At 45.0% G+C, this 20,920-nt stretch overlaps 1 protein-coding gene across 1 annotated transcript in view; it reads right to left on the bottom strand.

Moving 5' to 3' along the window:
• LOC306927690 (1,4-alpha-glucan-branching enzyme-like) overlaps positions 1-20,920 on the bottom strand; it is a 158,520-nt gene that overhangs the window by 120,034 nt on the left and 17,566 nt on the right. Inside the window, exon 2 of the mRNA XM_079507517.1 lies at positions 6,565-6,734. Coding sequence (XP_079363643.1) covers positions 6,565-6,734 — 170 coding nt within the window. The remainder of the gene's footprint in view (positions 1-6,564; positions 6,735-20,920) is intronic.

The following is a 20,920-nucleotide window of genomic DNA, read 5'->3' as shown; positions in this document are numbered from 1 at the left end:
TTATAGTTCTTTATACAGTATTGCAATAATAATGAATCTCAAGGCACCTGGACTTGGTTTGGGAAGCCTGGACCTTAGTCAGGCAGTGCAACACTGCTAATTTTGTTTTGGAAACAGTGACAGCTCCTTGGATAAAATTGCAGTACTGCTGCTTTATGTATTCAATATAGTGTGCAAGGGGGCTCAGGGGTTGAGCCAGTGTGTACACAGTAGAATCCTGTTAATTTCACCTTGAGAGTGTACTAATGGAACCAAATGGACCCTCACGGGTCCACAGGATTGGAAGTTGTTGTGAGATTTGTGTGTGTGTGTGTGTATAAATATATACAGTGTGTGTGTGTGTGTGTGTGTGTGTGTGTGTGTGTGTGTGTGTGTGTGTGTGTGCGTGCGTGCGTGCGTGCGTGCGTGCGTGCGTGCGTTTGTGTGCGTGTGTGTGCATGGTGTGTCCAATGCCACTGGGAGTCTGACTGTCTGATCAATAGTGAGTGAATTCATCTGGAGACAGGAGGAGCAAGTTTTGCCATCGAGCCAAAGTCGAACTTGGACAGAACGAGATTGCTTGACCCCTTCTCTCGCTGGACGCGCCGGGCCACATCAGTTTGTCATCCATAATCTGCTTCCTCATCCTGTACTTGCTCCCTCTCACCACCCCTTCTCCTCCTCTCCTCCTCATATCTCCCCACTCCGGTCCGCCGCAGCTAGCTCCGCGGTTACAGTTCAGCGCAGAGGACGGCATAAATGAATAGCGAAATGAGGGACTCGGGAGGGAGAATGCGGAGCGCTCCGTCCGGGCCATTATAGACCTTCCTCGCCTAGCGACGCCTTTTGACAGCAGGATAAGGAGTGCAGAGAAGGGTGGGGGGACGGTGGTGGTGGTGGTGCGGGGGCCCCCGCCACATCCCTCTTTGCCGGCGCGTACAAATTGAAGGGGAAATAATATGCGGCGTGTCAAAATGCAATCTCACCCCGTTTACACCAACGCTTAAGCCCTCCGTTGACACCACTGTCTTGCCCAGAGAAGCAGAGAATTAAAAAGACGGAGAAAAAGGGGGCAGCGGAGGTGGCGCTGGGGGTGTGGGGGGTTGTGGGGGGAGAAAGGACACCATATGAAAGATGTCAGCGGACGGAGAGAGAGGGAAGAGGGAAATGAATATGAGAAGCAAAAGGAGCGAGGAGCAGCTGGTAATAGGGGTATAAAGAGAGTAATCTCTGGCTGGGGCAATAACATTTAGCTGTGGAATGATGCGTGGATGGCACAGTAGGATATGCGCACGCACGTGTGTGTGCACACAGACACACACACACACGTAAAAAAAATACTTGCACTACATTACATACATGTACAGTATAGTACGCTGTACGCACACAGGCACAGTATATGAAATGAAATAAAACAACACACACACACACACACACACACACACACACACACACACACACACACACACACACACACACACACACACACACACACACACACACACACACACACACACACACACACACACACACACACACAAACACAAGACTACATACAGTACAGCACTGTATCTAGTCACACACTTGCAAGTTGGGAATGCATGCCCCACCCGGTTGTCGAGTACCCAAAGTAGTACCAGTAGGGCACCCATTATCTTAGTACGTAGAGGCCCAGCGTGACATTTCACACTCCAATAATATAACATATATAGAAGACTAGAACACTAGTTCTACCCGTTGGGTACCGGTCAAGTTGGGAACAATGCAAATAGGAAATGCATACAATACCCCTTATAACCATTGTCAGAGTACCTATTGTAACAATATGTCTGTCTGTGTCCATTTTGTAGCCATAAGGAAAAGTCCCTGTGCAGTTGTAACTAATCAAATGGCAGGTGTGCAGCCAACACTTCCGCGTTCAGTTTGGGCCGCCGGAACGCTTCCGGTCGGCAGATACTCATTCACTGTGAACGCACGTTCGTAATTTTGTAGGAATAAAGTTCAGTTCTTTAAACAACACTATTTCATTTGATAATGTGATGGCATAGTTTTTCATAGTTTGTATTATTTGTGTTGCGACGTTAGAAACGTCTTAAATCTCCTGTTAAAAACTGGAGTTCTTCATGTATTTCTCCAGCTGTTACCGGGTGTTGCCATGTCCGCTTGTTATAAGCGACTTGTATTGGTAGTTTGCAAGTTGCAAGTTACGGTTTTTATTTAGGCTTGTTCCCTAATGTTGCTTAAACCTGTGTTTCTGCTCAAACATTGTCATAGAGGACCCCCATGTATTTGTGCACACAGACCCCCATCTGAAGAATGTTTTGTGCCAGGTGTTTTATTTCTTTTCATAGACCTGATTGCTTATTTCTCTCACACAATCTGGCAACACCTACCTCTCGTCTCCAGCTGTTATACACAGCAACAGAAGCGTGATTTCTTTCTACGTCCGAGCATAGACATGGTAACGCCCCGCCTGCCTCTGATTGGCCTACCGACACGGCCCGTCTTGCCTGTCCTCCGAGATGCAAGGGTACTCCGTGGTGGGAAATAATACAAGTACAAGAGAATGGCAACACACAACAGTAACTTGTAACTTTAATTTTTGTAGAAGAGGCAAACCAATATTGTTTACCGTTTGCTTTGATTGAATAATTGATTGAACAACTATGATTTGATTTGGCTGTGTTCTAAATTAAAGTGTTAGTGTTGATTATCGTGTATTAATCTAATAATCTAATCTAATAATGGTATACATAAACAGGCCAACGGCATAAACAATATTAGTTTGCCTCTTCTACAAAAATAAAAGTTACTGTCGTGCGTGCCAAAGCTGTCATTCTCTTGTATTATATCGTACTTGTATTATTTATTTATTTCCCACCACGGAGTAACCTCGCGCAGCAGACTATCCAGCATGTATTTTCCACCTCGGAGACACCGGCTGTGTCGGTAGGCCAATCAAAGGCAGGCGGGGCGTTACGGTCGTTACCATGTCTATGCTCGGACGTAGAAAGAAATCACGCCAACATAACAACCGGTGTTGCCATTGTGTGAGAGAAATAAGCAATCAGGTCTATGAAAAGAAGCCACTCCACAAATGAGCTACTATATAATTAATATTTATTAATAAGACTATACATCACGGCATCTACTTGAGAATAGCAGATCTACAAGCTCACAATGCGTCGTTGTGAGCTTGTAGATCTGATATTTTCCTAAATAGTTTTTGTTTTGTACAAATACAAAATAAAAACCTGGCACAAAACATTTTTCAGATGGGGGTTCGTGTGCACAAATACATGGGTCTCCTTCATGACAATGTTCACAGGTTTAAACATTAGGAAACAATCCTAAATAAGCAACTACACTTTAGAAACAAGCCCAAAAAAAGCAACCTGCAACTACTGTCCCGATATTATCAAGCAACTTTACCTAAAAACAAGACCAAAGTCGCTTATAACAAGCGGACATGGCAACACCGGTAACAACTCCATGAAGAACTGCCGTTTTTAACAGGAGATTTAAGACGTTTCTAACTCATGTGATCATGTCAACGTTGCAAGTTGCAACACAAATAATACAAACTATGAAAAACTATGCCATCACATTATCAAATGAAATAGTGTGGTTTAAAGTACTGAACTTTATTCCTACAAAATCACAACCGTGCGTTCACAGTGAATGAGTATCTGCCGACCGGAAGCGTTCCGGCGGCCCAAACTGAACGTGGAAGTGTTGGCTGCATAGAGCCCATTTGCCAAATCAAGCTGAGGTTGCCATGGCATTCAATTGGCTCATTTGGGCCACGACTAGAGCCTTTGGTACAATGGGAGTATGAGTCAGATTGATTGTTCTGAACAACCGTCAAACCAATCAGACCAGGCGACCAGACTTTACAGACATTCCTGGATTTTCGGTTCTGGACAAGCATCCGACCGTGACTAACACCATCCCTGAGTCATCAGCGACTTATATGACCAATCAAACCAATCAAATTGGTTGGACGGTGCCCGAGTTATGCCCAGGAGAAACGCACACGCACGCACGCACACACACACACAGGGTTCTGGAGTTTATCGATAGAGAGATGTTAATTATTTTATGTGTGGGGGAACTCAGAGAGAAGGTGGAAAAACAGTTAAAGATTCCCATGATAGCCCACTGATGATAATCAATGTTTGCCTGGAGCAAAGTCACCTGGATATCAGAGAGAGATCCTGCCTTTAGCTGCACCACACTTAACCCTTCCTGTTGTCTGCTCTTTAGCTGCACCACACTTAACCCTTCCTGTTGTCTGCTCTTTCACTTCTTCAGTTAATTTCACTTTAAGAGTGTACACATATAACCATGTGTACAAATGTAATCCAAATGGCTACATTTGTGATACATTAACATTTTAGAGGTTGACATACTGTACAGTACGATGGTATATACAGTATATGCATGTGTGTGTCTCTCTGTGCAGCACCTCCACCCCCCCCCCCCCCCCACTCACACATACACCCCCTTCAGTGGTCACATGATTGTTTCCGCATGCATTTGCATATGGCTACAAATCACACACACACACACACACACACACACACACACACACACACACACACACACACACACACACACACACACACACACACACACACACACACACACACACACACACACACACACACACACACACACACACACACACACACACACACACACGGCTCCGTTGGGACACAGGGAGTGTTAACGTGGCCTGAGGCAGCAGGCTTGCTGCTTAATAACCCCGCCTGGGGCCTCAACCTGACAAAAACACACTAAGGCATGTGCACACGTATTCACACACATACATTAGAACATACACAGGTACACCATGCCATAGACACACACTCAAAATAGAGCTCTAAACGCATACAGGATTACAAACAAACTGTCTTTGTTTTTGCGCACGCACGCACGCACGCACGCACGCACGCACGCACGCACGCACGCACGCACGCACGCACGCACGCACGCACGCACGCACGCACGCACGCACGCACGCACGCATACATGCACGCACGCATACATGCACACACGCACACTCTCTCTCACCCCTATACACTCTCAGGGTTAAATTAACAGTCAGGATTTCACAGCAGAAGTTCCAGCAAGAAACCAAGTCCTCAGAGCTTTGATGCAGATCAAAACAGGGAGAAACTGACTTAATATGCACTATACCTCCTGTGAATATAAGCAGATCTGATGTTAGTCTATTGAAAAGTAAGAAGAGATGAGAGAGGACACCATTTCAATATCTCGTCATTTATGTCAACTCCAAGCTAATTAACTATGGATATAGCCAGTCTGCTCACAATGTGTCCGTTTTAGCACATTGTGAGCCTATAGATCTGGTGTTTTCCGCCTGATGTTTGATGGAGAAACGCTATGCTGTTTAAGAGGCTGGCCCTATACAGTAGGTCAAAGGCACCTTGCTGGCAGTGGCTACGGAGGGAGAGGATGGAACGTCTCTCATGATCCTAGTAGTCAGTTGGGAAACTTGTTGTGGCTGTTGGGGCCTTTTACGCACTAGCCTGCTTCGCTTTCACAAACAACTGTGACAGGTTGTTTGGGGCGCCTGTTCGGCAGCGAGCGGAACTGGGAAGGATAGTATGTTCTTCTGCATGAGTTATGCACTCCCGGACGGTGAAGCTCCTCACTGTCAGCTATAAAGAAGCGGCTGGTGACTCCATGTGTATGTGAGGAGACGCGTGGTTGTCCCTACGCCCTTCCCCCTACGCCCTCCCCCCTACGCCCTCCCCAAGATCAAACAGTGACTACACACATGGGGGGATATTGGCAATGACTATGTTGGGAGAAAATGAAAACAACAACTAAAAACAGCTAGTTGATGTTTAGGGGGTTATAATGTAAGCAATGATAATGCTATTACCTTTAATTGCACATTACCATTCACTTAAAATACAGTGAGGAACTAATTAGCAGACACTACGGTAGCTACACACTTTCTCTCTGTTTGTGTGTCTCTCTCTCTCTCCCCTTTCACCCACACATACACTATGGGGTGGGCACACACACACACACACACACACACACACACACACACACACACACACACACACACACACACACACACACACACACACACACACACACACACACACACACACACACACACACACACACACTTCAGCAAATGCATTAAAAGACTGGTCTGTTCCCATGGAAACATTAATTTGGCGATACTCTCAACACGAGAATATATATGTTCGTGTGTGTGTGTGTGTGTGTGTGTGTGTGTGTGTGTGTGTGTGTGTGTGAGAGAGTGTGTGTGCGTGTGTGCATGCATGCATGCATGCATATGCTCTGTTGGCAAGCATGGGATACATTTGCATTTGTCTGTCTCTGAAGTGCCTGAATGTGTTTACAAGTGAGTGGGTGTGCAGCTTCATGCATACATCTACAGTATATGTGAATGCATGACATGTACAGTGCGTGCGTGCGTGCGTGCGTGCGTGCGTGCGTGCGTGCGTGCGTGCGTGCGTGCGTGCGTGCGTGCGTGCGTGCGTGCGTGCGTGCGTGCGTGCGTGCATATGTGCTTACTGAATTCCCCAGTCAAGTACAAGGCCTGTGCTCCTGGTATCCATTCTCTAAACAGCAGGCCGTTGTTGGGCTGCCTCTGGACACCATAATACTGGAAGCCCTTGGTGAAGTCATCCATACTGCCTTCAGACTGCACCAACCTTCCCAACTGTACATGAAACAGCTTATACCTAGGAGGGAGGGGGAGAGAGAGAGAGAGAGAGAGAGAGAGAGAGAGAGAGAGAGACAGGAAATGATTACACCATCATCCCATGATATTCAGCATGTCAGAATCGATCATCACTTTAATGGTAGCATCATCTATAGGCTACTACCATCATACGAAGGACGATCAGTGCTAAGTGGACAACAATGAGAAGGGGTCCACTCCACTCGGCCAGCTGGGTCATACATGGAATTCATTTACGTGACCCCAGAAGGCATCTCAGGATGGTTCTGCATGGGAGATTGGGGACAGATCATCTGCCACAGCTTTATTCTAAGTAAAGTGAAAAATACCAAGTATTATTAGAAGGAAATAAGACAATTCGGGCACAAATTATAAACACATGTGACCTGCTCTACCGAAATCAGGCTAACATCGCAGAATGCACATGTAAGTTACAGAATGCTGAGAGAAAGGAGGCTCTTAGCTGTATAATTGGGGGCGCATACATTGGTCAGACATAATAACAGTTCGACATGCAACAGTCCGACAACATGCATGGCCGGTTAAGAATCCTACGGGTGATTCTTAACCGGCCACGCATGTTGTCGGACAGTTGACATGCGTGGCCGGTTAAGACACATGCGTGGCCGGTTAAGAATCACCCGTAGCTCCCGCCCGACATGCATGGCCGGTTAAGACACATGCATGGCCGGTTAAGAATCACCCGTAGCTCCCACCCGACATGTGTGGCCGGTTAAGACACATGCGTGGCCGGTTAAGACACATGCATGGCCGGTTAAGAATCACCCGTGGCTCCTGACATGCGTGGCCGGTTAAGACACATACGTGGCCGGTTAAGACACATACGTGGCCGGTTAAGAATCACCCGTGGCTCCTGACATGCGTGGCCGGTTAAGAATCACCCGTGGCTCCTGACATGCGTGGCCGGTTAAGACACATACGTGGCCGGTTAAGAATCACCCGTGGCTCCTGACATGCGTGGCCGGTTAAGACACATACGTGGCCAGTTAAGAATCACCCGTGGCTCCTGACATGCGTGGCCGGTTAAGACACATACGTGGCCGGTTAAGAATCACCCGTGGCTCCTGACATGCGTGGCCGGTTAAGACACATACGTGGCCGGTTAAGAATCACCCGTGGCTCCTGACATGCGTGGCCGGTTAAGACACATGCGTGGCCGGTTAAGAATCACCCGTGGGTCCTAGGGTTAGGGTGTCGGACTAATGTGTGTAGTACATCGGACCAAACACATGCACCCTTGTATCTTTGAAATCTAAATTTATAAAGGTAATTTAAAGTCATCTGTCATCCAATCATCAGCCATCAGCCACACAGGTAATTAGTTAAGTCCATATAGAGATACAAAAAACAAAACAAAAAAATGAATTAGTTCAACTGGGATCTATTCTCCACCTCCCCTTCAATCTTCACGTGCGCTAGGGGATTGAAGGGGATCCCAAACTTTTCCATGCCAAGGTGTGTGTGTGTGTGTGTGTGTGTGTGTGTGTGTGTGTGTGTGTGTGTATGTGTGCGCGTGTGTATGTGTGCGCGTGTGTATTTGTATTCATTTATCTTTTTTCCATGTCTCCTTTCTAGTTGACTCCCCTGGCATCCCCCCTTTGAAAACCTGTATGCCATACTGTGCATTTGTGCAAGGGAAATAGAACAAGAGGAGTTCTGTTGGTTCTAAAATTCAGTATATTACCATTACAGTGGGTTGGGATTATTGTATTAATAACACCACCTTAGAGTCACACAGTAGCAGCATGGGGCCTCTGCAGACACCATCTTAGCTTTAGCTGCTAAGCTCAGCTGCTAGGCTAAACTGCTAAGCAGGACATTACTACATCAAACCAAACATTTGTGGAGACAAATAGCCAACTTTTCCACCATCAACACACCCACTTTATGATAGTTCACCTGCAACAAGATGCCTGTCATGTTAAACACATGACACATTTCTGTCCAGCCTGCGGCAGCGTCATTCACAATACATCCTCATTGACTGACCTGTAGCGCTCACTGGAGTGTAATGCCCCCTTGTGGCGCAGAGCCAGAGCCATAGAGTAAGACAGTTACGACAACTCCGCTCACTTCATGGGGCCAGTCCAATGGCGGCTATTCTACATAGACTTGGCGAATTGGGACACTGGAAGTTTTCGGAATTCAGTGGAGTCTATGGGCTCGCGTGAGTACATGAACCATGTGACCGGGCTGTTTTCTGCCCCCTCAATGTCGCAACTCTGTCTATACTTTATGGCTCTGGCGCACTGTGGCGCAGTGGAGCTATAGCTCTGTATGTGGTGTTCTTGGCAGGCAAGGAACACAGTGACCATTTTAGTAGAAAAGACTAACATTGCATATTGATTGTTTTTTTTATTTAGCACAGTATAAAAACAGTACAAAAGGGAAGATACATAGAAGATAAAAAAGAAAGTGCTGGGAGGAGGCAAGAAGCCCAAAGGGCTTACGAGGCCTCAAACTGTGTACAACAAAACATTACAAAAATGAACATGAACAACTATGAAGCATAGAACAATTATGACAAAATGAAAAACACTTATCTTTTTATCTATTTAACTTGTAATCCCATGAACTCTACTATGAACTTGAGTAGGAATGAATTATAATGAAACAAACAACAATAAATAGCACAGAGAGAGCTAAAGTAGTAGCCTAAGTACTGTAAATTTACATTACTTTAATACTCTCTCTTGCTGCCTAATGCCTTCCGAGATGACATTAAAGATGGTGTTCACTCCTACTGAAAACCACACACTATTCAGTCACGAACAATCACACATGCACAGATGATCACACGGTCGTGTGCTTTATGCACACACCCCCACAGTCTACTCTACAGTGCTCAACTGATCCGGGGCGGGGGGGGTGGGGGGTCATAAGAGGGTAGAAAGATGTGGAAGATGAGGCACACTTGACAATCCCACGATACAGTGAGAAAGCCCAGGGCTGCATTTGCTTTCATTTCAAACACAAAGGGAGAAGACAGCAGAAAAAAGTTGTTCAAACTTTGGTGGAAGCTTAAGGCGAAAGAAAAGAAATTGGTTAAGAAAAAAAACATACACCACGTAAGTTACGAGCTTCTTTGAGGGGCGCTAGCTCCTCCTAAGCACAGCTTTGTGTGTCTGTGTGTTTGTACCACGGAATGCGTTTTGAAAGAAGCCAGTGATCCACATTGTTTTAAGGGATGGTGTCAGAGCATTCCACATTTTGGTGGGAGAGTATAGTAGAATGAGACTTTTCTGTGGTACCAGATCGTTGTTGCTCCCTCTAGTATTGTGGCTGTCACTCACTTTGGTGAAGTAGTTATTCAGGGATTGAGGGTATTGAGTGCATTGGGGGCATTGACTCTTTGACCATCTTAAAAAACAATTCCCATTTCTAATTGCTTAATCCTGTCTTATACCCTGAGCCATCCCAGACTAGCAAAATGTGTTGGAATTAGGTGAGTCATCTGGATTTATAGGCCTAAGACTAAGTAGTCGAATCTGTTTGTTTTGGGAGGTCTTACTTTTTAGTGAGTTTGAGATGTTGGAGAACCAAGAGGTGCAAAGCATAGTCAAAGTGGCATTGAATGAGGACTCCGGCAAGACTCTTGAGGGCACTTTTGTTGACAAATGAGGACATTCTTCCCAAAAATCACTGCGAAGCTGTGCGAAACAAATGACCCTCAACCAACATCAGAGCCATGTATTCAGTTCTATACTCTCTGTAGAAATCTGAATCACTCTATTCCACAAACGAATAGCTACAGTACAACGTGATCCAACGACCACAGACCCCCTGGCAGTCAATCACATTCATTCCAGAGGGAAATTCCAGGTTATACAACAGAACAGTATATTATCCTGCATCTCACTCCATTGGTGCTGTGCGTGCGTGCGTGTGTGTCATGTCTGTGACATGAGCGCAATGCCCCGGTATCTCTCCAGGTCTTTCACTTTGTCCTCTCCCTCTGTCTCGACTCTCTGGAATGAAATCAATCTTTCCTCCATCTCTCCCCTCAGTCTTTGTCCGTCAGTACAATGTCATTCTTTCTCCCTCCCTCTCCTCCTCGTTCCACTCGACGAGTATAAAGTCCCTTTTTTCCTCCACTATCCCTTCTCTCTCTGTCAGTACAAAGTCACTCTCTCTCCGTCATCACTCTAAAAACATAAAGTCACTTTGTATTTTTTCTTTCTTTATGGATATAAAGTCCAGGATCTCAAGTTAGAAACAAGAATAAAAAACTGCAACCTGCAACTTCCAATATTTACAAGCGATTGCACAGAAATACAAGCCCAAAGTCGCTTTTAATAAGCAGACATGGCAACACTGGCAGTGAACCCCCAGTGAGTAACATCACCTCTGCCTGGAATATTGCTATCTCTCTCCATCAATGTCTTTCCATCGGTTTAGCTGACTTTCAGTTTTTGAGTCCTTGTGGCCTCTATCATTGACTTCTGGTATGTACATGTATGTTCTTTCTCTTTCCTCCTTGCAATTTATTTATTCTGTCTCTCCTCTATCCTTTTATATCAATCCATCTATTGACAGAAGAGGTCTGTGGTGCTATGAGGGGAATGCTAGGCAGCCAAATATTCCCATGAAGCAAACACATTCAACTTATAAGTGTAGACACATTGTGTGTCTGATGAGCAACTGTCCGAAAAACATGCCAGCATTGATCAAAGTAATTGATAAGCTCAGAGGCATATAATGTCGATTCCCAGAGTTAATGATTCTGAGTAATGATTCGGCTCCTTGATTGCCTTCCCTAATGGTAACATGTCATTATTCCGACCACTCATTAGTCTGACCCATTACTAACCCTATCCTAGCCTCGTTACCCAGGCTTTTATTTTCGTTCGCAGTCGGCTCAAATATGAAGTCTAAAGTCAGATAAAATGTGAAGGAAAGTGTGGATCTGAAGAGAAAGGACAGCGAGAGACATACAGTTGGAGGCCATCGATATTGTCCTTTTCTTTTTGCTGAGGTTTGCGTGATCTGCGCAAAACCCCTTTTGGTGTTTTAAACATTATGTTATAATTTAGCTATTGAAAAATAGCAGATCTACAAGCTCATAGCGCGCCACCGAGTGGCGCGCTACGAGCTTGTAGGTCTGCTATTTTTTTAAAATCGTGGAAAACTGGAGGATTTAGAAGGATTTTTTTTAAATTTTGAGGTCAGGCCTAAATGGGTCAAATAATAAGGGACAATATCGGTGGCACCCAACTGTACAGAGAAAGAGAGGTACACAGTATGGTCACAAAGGGCAGGCTTAGTGTGTACATACTGCATGTGTGCTCACTGCACAGAACACAGAAGTCATGTATGAATAACCTGTAAGAGGAGAGCACGCCTCCATGGGCCCCTTCTGTTTTTAAACATGGAAACTCTCTGTCTCTCTCTCTCTCTTTCTCCATTCATTTGTCCTTCTTCCTGTCCAATAGCCGATCTACAAGCCCACGTGTCTCAGATGCAACGCGTTGTGACCTTCTGGATCTGCTATTTGTGGTGCACGACACAGTCATGCAGCAGATCATACATTGGCATTATTGTGTCAATTCCATTAGGAGCTTCATGTGCATGAGAAAAAGTTTTCATTGCCAAAGCAAGTGTGAAAACATATACAGTTGTAGGTGGTACAGCATTGTGTAAACAGAACTATAGTTCTGTTTACACAATGCTGTACCACTGCCGTACCAATGCTGTACCACTGCCGTACCACTGCCGTACCACTGCCGTACCAATGCTGTACCACTGCTGTACCACTGCTGTACCACTGCCGTACCACTGCCGTACCAATGCCGTACCACTGCCGTACCACTGCCGTACCACTGCCGTACCACTGCCGTACCACTGCCGTACCACTGCCGTACCACTGCCGTACCAATGCCGTACCAATGCCGTACCACTGCCGTACCACTGCCGTACCACTGCCGTACCACTGCCGTACCACTGCCGTACCACTGCCGTACCACTGCCGTACCAATGCCGTACCACTGCCGTACCACTGCCGTACCACTGCCGTACCACTGCCGTACCACTGCCGTACCAATGCCGTACCAATGCCGTACCACTGCCGTACCACTGCTGTACCAATGCTGTACCACTGCTGTACCAATGCTGTACCACTGCTGTACCACTGCTGTACCACTGCTGTACCAATGCTGTACCACTGCCGTACCACTGCCGTACCACTGCCGTACCACTGCCGTACCACTGCCGTACCACTGCCGTACCACTGCCGTACCACTGCTGTACCACTGCTGTACCAATGCTGTACCACTGCTGTACCAATGCTGTACCACTGCTGTACCACTGCCGTACCAATGCTGTACCACTGCCGTACCAATGCTGTACCACTGCCGTACCACTGCTGTACCACTGCTGTACCACTGCTGTACCACTGCTGTACCACTGCTGTACCACTGCCGTACCAATGCTGTACCACTGCTGTACCAATGCTGTACCAATGCTGTACCACTGCTGTACCAATGCTGTACCACTGCTGTACCAATGCTGTACCAATGCTGTACCAATGCTGTACCAATGCTGTACCAATGCTGTACCAATGCTGTACCAATGCTGTACCACTGCTGTACCACTGCTGTACCAAGCTGTACCACTGCTGTACCAATGCTGTACCACTGCTGTACCAATGCTGTACCACTGCTGTACCAATGCTGTACCACTGCTGTACCACTGCTGTACCAATGCTGTACCAATGCTGTACCACTGCTGTACCAATGCTGTACCACTGCTGTACCAATGCTGTACCAATGCTGTACCACTGCTGTACCACTGCTGTACCAATGCTGTACCACTGCTGTACCAATGCTGTACCACTGCTGTACCACTGCTGTACCAATGCTGTACCACTGCTGTACCAATGCTGTACCACTGCTGTACCACTGCTGTACCACTGCTGTACCAATGCTGTACCACTGCTGTACCACTGCTGTACCACTGCTGTACCAATGCTGTACCACTGCTGTACCAATGCTGTACCACTGCTGTACCACTGCTGTACCAATGCTGTACCACTGCTGTACCACTGCTGTACCAATGCTGTACCACTGCTGTACCAATGCTGTACCACTGCTGTACCAATGCTGTACCAATGCTGTACCACTGCTGTACCACTGCTGTACCACTGCTGTACCAATGCTGTACCACTGCTGTACCAATGCTGTACCACTGCTGTACCAATGCTGTACCAATGCTGTACCACTGCTGTACCACTGCTGTACCACTGCTGTACCAATGCTGTACCAATGCTGTACCACTGCTGTACCACTGCTGTACCAATGCTGTACCACTGCTGTACCAATGTGACATATATGTCACATTGCGTTGTTATATGCCTATATGTATGGGTAATTGGGTATAAACTATAAAGCGTTGTTATATACCTATATGTATGGGTAATTGTTATATACCTATATGTATGGGTAATTGTTATATACCTATATGTATGGGTAATTGTTATATACCTATATGTATGGGTAATTGGGTTGTTATATATGTATGGGTAATTGGGTATAAACTATAAAGCTTTTTGAAACAAATGGAACGAGTCACTTTGGGACAAATGGCAGAATTTGTCTCTCAAAACTATTTAAATAGAATGCAAAAAAGCCTCCGATTTAAAATGTGTTTAAAAGTAGCAGCTCTGTTTACAGGTGCACTAGTATTTTTTTAAAGGCTAATCAGGGACTACGAGGGCAGTTTAATTAATGTGTGTGCCACTGCCAGCCAGAGCAGAGAGGCTGGGGTGGCTTGGGGGGAGGTGTCTTGGGAACACCCTGTCAAGCACATAGTGCATAAACAAACACATCTATCACACGCATCAATCACAAGTTCACAACGCCGCACACACACTTGCTTGTAGTTGTGGGCACACGCACACGCACACACACACACACACACACACACACACACACACACACACACACACACACACACACACTGTGGAGCAAACTTGTCTCGTCAAACCACGTGACTCGCATTGACAATTAATTGCGAGCCGTGCGACACCGGAGACACCAAGAAGAAACGTTGTGTGACTGAGGCCTTAGACCTTCTCAATCGATGCTGTTGGTACTGTACAGTATGTATGAATGTTATGTCCATGTCTAACTGGCTTGAGACAGGTAGAGTTACTGTAAAATAAACAATCAACATGCATTTACCGTATAGTGCACTACCTGTGGCTGTGACTACAGGCTGGAAACTCAGGGAGGTATGAAATGCTAGCACCCCAAGCGATTGCCTATGTTGTCCGTCAAAATATTGCGGAATGCTGCAGTGCCTTGCACCGTTGGATGCATATTTAAGTTTGCTGCATCTGTATTGATTTTTCACATGCACTGTTTCACTGTTCTTTTTTTACCGTCGCAAGAACTCAAACTCAATTTTCCGCAACTCAGTTCACCCTGCATTAACCCATTTTGAGCGGGAACCCTTTTGGTGGTTACATACATTATGTTATAACTTAGCTATTGAAAAATAGCAGATCTACAAGCTCATAGCGCGCCACCGAGTGGCGCGCTATGAACTTGTAGGTCTGCTATTTTTTTTAAATCGTTAAAATGTGCCTCAAATCTTTCCAAAAATTGTCATTATTTAGAAGACTTTTTTTTTTATTTCGACGTCAGGCCTGAATGGGTTAAATAAGTCTCTGTACTTCAACACACCACTTCAGACATCAGTGGGGCCCAACAAAACGGATTCTCTTTGATTTCAGCACTATGTCTCTGAAGGGGACCTTGCATTTGTCTGGTGCTCTTTCATAAGAAGCTTCTACATCTACAGTACAATACACATCCTAATTAATTCAGCCGCTCAGCAGTAATGTGTCTCAAACATTTCAATGTAAAGTACCTCCACATTGATAGGCCGCAGACGCTCATCTGAAAAGGTTTGTGCCAAGGACCCCCCCAGAAGGGAAGATCGGTGAAGAAAGGGGAAATTATTCCAAATCTACACTCATAATGTATCTACAGTACATATTTTAATTAAAGCTCAGCCTCTCAGTACCGTACAGCATTGTTTCTCAAACTTTTTCATGTGAGGGACCTGCCAAATTGTTCACAGAGGCTCATCTGAAAAGACTTTGTGTAACTTCCAAGAATTATTATTATATTATCACCAAAATACAAACACACTTTTGGAAAATAAGTGTGACCCGTGATGTTGGGGAAGTGAAGTGACACCCCATGATATCACTGACATGGAGAATGACTACACTACAGTGACAGCATCCCTGCTCAGGAGGAGAGAGGTCAGACTGGTGAACACAGTTACTGTAAAGACACCCTCCATACTAAGAATGGTGCATCATGCTCCAATGAAGCCTGCCAAGCAACTGTGAAGAAAATTGACAGAAGCATCATGTACCAGAGAGGCAGACAGACAGCATCATGTACCAGAGAGGCAGACAGACAGCATCATGTACCAGAGAGGCAGACAGACAGCATCATGTACCAGAGAGGCAGACAGAAGCATCATGTACCATAGAGGCAGACAGACAGCATCATGTACCAGAGAGGCAGACAGAAGCATCATGTACCAGAGAGGCAGACAGACAGCATCATGTACCAGAGAGGCAGACAGAAGCATCATGTACCAGAGAGGCAGACAGACAGCATCATGTACCAGAGAGGCAGACAGACAGCATCATGTACCAGAGAGGCAGACAGAAGCATCATGTACCAGAGAGGCAGACAGACAGCATCATGTACCAGGGAGGCAGACAGACAGCATCATGTACCAGAGAGGCAGACAGACAGCCGAGTTCCATCAGCTCAGGGACAAAGTGGACATGTTATCCTTCAAGCAGGAGGACAATGATGACAAGGTGCAGAACGTAACTGGGCCTCCATCCTATGCAAAGCTGTTGGTCAGGATTCCTAAAAGAATCCCTCTATAAATTCAGTGTGTACTGTACAGATGTGCCATTCCAACTCTTTCTGAAAATGCATTTTCCTCCCCTGCAGGTTTTATTCACTGATTAGCTTTGCTAATTCTACTGCTTTGCTACTGAAAAGAAGTGTCCAGCAGAAGAACTCTATCTATTCAGGGAATCTGAATAGAATTAACATATAACACCTTGGCAATTTTTTTTAGGTGGGCTAGTGTGTGATATATGAAATGTGAGCTGTATTCATATTCCATCATATTCACATGCTTTTGGAGATAAATGAGACAGACTCCATGCAGTCACTTTCAGTAGTAGAGGCCTGCAGAGGGGAGCTGTATGTGTCTGTGACACAGGTGATGGTCGTTATTGATGCTCATTAATACATCAAGGAAGGGAATTATGTTTTTGCACTGTCAAATAGGTCTACATCTATCCTAAGATGCCATCAAAGAAAAGAAGAAATGTTAACTCGAGCTAGGTTTAAACATGAAAGCATGTTTACAGTTGTTGCACAGAAATTAAGTAATTTTACATGAAAAGTAATGCTACTTTTGCAATGTAGTTAAATAGAAATTGTGAAAAAAGCTTGGGGGGGAAGATAAATCATTAAAAAAAAAGATTTTTCTGTCATTTTCTGGAAAATAACATCACAATATTGTGTTGAAAATATCGTGAAAAATCGTATCGTGAACCTCATATCGTGATACGTATCGTATCGTGAGTTGAGTGTATCATTACATGCCTAGTGCCGAGTGACCATGTGGTTGAACAAAACGTTGCCGACAGAAAAACTGTCTGTATCCGTCTGTCCCCATATCTGCAAAATACGCACAGAATCTCCCGACCCTTCGGCATCACACATTGGCCAGGCAACGTGGCACTAGCGGGACGGGGCATAAGCGAAACACGGAGTGTCCGATTCAGGGAAGCTCAAGCTGGTGTGGGCAACATGTAAGACTCCAACATGTGCAACGTCTACAATGGGTGGGCATACATTCCTGACTTGCATCATTCCCGAGTAGTTATTGTAATAAGAATGAGACTGAATTTAGACTGCATTCCTGTAGTAACCATCCCATGTCCTATGACAGAGGTCAGTCTATTACATTAAATATCATGCACAATTAGGCTGTCTACACTCTACATTCAGCAAAGTACGAAGCAGATTCAAATTGGTTTCACAAATACTGTTGCTATAGAAATTGTACTTCCATAACAGACTTCAAATTGTTCATTGAGAGGCCACAAACTTTATTCACAGTACATAAGCTTCATAATACTGTCAAGTGTTTCAACTCCACAGGGAGTCATACTATTTGTGGCTAGTGGTGGTGGGTGGGGGGGGACATCACACAAAACTGCGACTATCTGGAAAGTCTGTCACCTGGTGATGTGGTCCTAGCAGATGGAGGGTTCACCACAGGAGATGCTGTGGGCTTGTACAGCGCATCATCTCAAAATAACTGCCTTCACTAAAGGGAAACAGCAACTGCACCCAAGTGAACTTGAAACTATACGAGGGGACTAGCAGCTGTTCAGAGCTACGTTGAATGGGTCATTGGTCTCGTGAGGAACAAGTACACCATCTTACAATGCACAATACCCATCTCTCTCTGCCAGACTGCACCACCAGGAGAGCGTACATCTTACATCGTACATCTCCAAGATAGTCAGAGATTGCTGTGCTTTCTGCAACATTTAACCATCTGTTGTCCCCTCAAAATAGCAATAGTTACACCTTGTTTACCCAGTGTAACAAATAACAATCAATGTACTGTAAATACATTGGATGTTTGTTTTTATGCATGGCAGATGCTCATTAATATCCACTTTGCAATAAAATAGGTGGCAGTGAAACACATTTATCTTATTGAATTAATAAATGCACCGACTCTCTGTACGTGTGTACGTACGTTTGTTATCCACGTAACTCGAGAACCGTTTACCCCACCGACACACGTATTCCACCACACCACATGGAGTGCAGTGCCCGGCCTTGAGTCGGTCGTATAGATGGTTGTCCAGAACTGCCAGAAAAGGCAGTGGCAGTGGACCTAATGAGCCTAAGTACCCACACCTGAGCACGAAGCTCTTCAGACATTCTCCGCAGACCACTGCACAAGGACTTTCCACAACCGCCGATCTCCAAATGGCCATAAAAGGGACAAGAACAGACATACAGAGAGCTCCATAATATGGAGTTCTCTATTATATGGGCATAAAGGGATACAGGCAGACAGACAGATGCAGATATCTACATGTACTGTATGGGCACAAAGGGAACACAGACAGAAGGTTAAAACGGGTGCCATGACCACGGATATAACGGGTATTGTATACTAGGGTGGGGTATACATTCATTGTTCCCAACTTGCATCGTTCCCAAGTAGGCCAGTGCCCGACGGGCACAGGTCTTAGTTGTTAATAAACCAGTAAGTCATAATAAACGTTGTACAGGTGCTACAGGAGGGCGTAAACATGCCTACGCACGCTGGGGCTGCACAATATGGACAAGATGTCATGCCTACCGTAAATATGTATGCCAAATATCTCAATAGCGATACAATATACCTATACTTTCACACTTATTTGATATGTCAAGTGTAACAACAGTTTAGTCTCAATTCTGCAACATGCATTTGAGATTGTACTTGATATAGGCCTACATGAGCTTGTGATGGAGCTTTCTTCAGTGCCACTGTTCCATCCTCCCATGCAGCTTGCAGCTTCTTATAGTGAGGAAGCACTACCTGGTGTTGAAGCTGCATTATCTCCAATAGAGGGTATGCGCGTGACATCATCATCATACCCGGAAGTTATGCGGGAACGCCTACTGAGTGGCAAAAAAACTACTTTCTGGCCTACACAGCCCATTCATCCACACAGAAAAGTCCAATATGATTGCATTAAATGACTTTAAACAACATTAAATTCACTTTGTCACTCACTTTGCCACTCGATCTGCCATTCACTTTATGCATGCGCACACCCTCTATATGCCAACACCATGGCAAGTGAAGTGCATACAGTCAGGCGATGCTCCAATCCAGTGGAGTTCTGGGTTGATGATGGACTGTGGTGCCTCAACCTGGAAGCCTTCATGCAGATCTTGCAATATAGCTATATAACGTTTTCCCGTGTCCTCGTTCCTATGACCCCATCTGACAGAAAATGAAATCCAAACTTTGTATTACAATGTGACCATGTCCGAGTGAGTCTGACTGCCTATCAACATCTAGCAGAATGCTGTTGGAGTCTGACCACAAAACAGTGTTTTATCATAATGGCTCTATGAAAGGTATTGTGGTCAGAGCACAACACCTTCTGGTAAATGCCGATAGGCAGCCAGTGGCATGTAGACAATGAAAATTAATCCTGCTGTATGCATTATTGTCTAGCTTGAACCTCTCTGGAGATGCACTGTAGGACTATGCATAGCTCTCCTATTAAACTGTTCTATAATCTATGTACCTTGTTGCCTCAGTGGAGAAGCGCATGGGATAGAAAATCCTTTTGATCATGGATGCAGGTCTGTCTGCTCTGGCTGCCTCACAGAATACTGACGCAGGGACTCTTCTAGCCCTCTGATGAAATCATACTCTAGCTTTAACCATCAAAAGGAACATTTTGGGGGGGAGAGTGTATGAATTATCATTGCAGAGAGAAACTTTTCTCCTTTTTTACAAAATGCAGGCCACAGTATATCCAAATTGATGACAGTCCTTTTTGTGGTTTTTCTTACTTCTTATTTTTCTCTCACTCATTATAATTTACTCTAATCTAAACACGCATACATAAATGCTAGTTGAAACTTGGAAATAACAAAAGAGGTGAATTCTAGGTGAGTTAGCAAGCTATCTAGACTATAATGTGGTTTGAAAACATGTCATGTTAATCGTTAGCCAATTGGCTAACCACTCAAAAATGAAAAAAAAGCCAGACACTTACCCATATACTGTGATCAAGAACAGTTTTTCATCTCGGCTAATTTAGGATCATTAAGTTTAACCCATGCTGAAGTGAAGTAATTGTAAGCTTCAGTGTGCTTAAATGTCATGGGGACATCCCAGAATAAGGAGAGGGGTATGGCATTGTGGATGTAGTAATATATAAATATTGGCAAAAGCGTATTTAGAGTAACTGAGTGAGTAAGCAGAGATAGCAATTAAATTAGAAGTAAATGCGGTAAATGATCAGCCGATGATGACAGGAAGGAGATTAATGAGATATTAAAATAAGTATCAACTATCAAGCATCTG

The sequence above is a fragment of the Electrona antarctica genome (genome assembly GCF_951216825.1).
Source record: "Electrona antarctica genome assembly, chromosome: 8".
In the NCBI taxonomy this organism is placed as follows: domain Eukaryota; kingdom Metazoa; phylum Chordata; class Actinopteri; order Myctophiformes; family Myctophidae; genus Electrona; species Electrona antarctica.
Note: the sequence above shows the minus strand (reverse complement) of the source record. Positions and strands in the feature narration are given on the sequence as shown.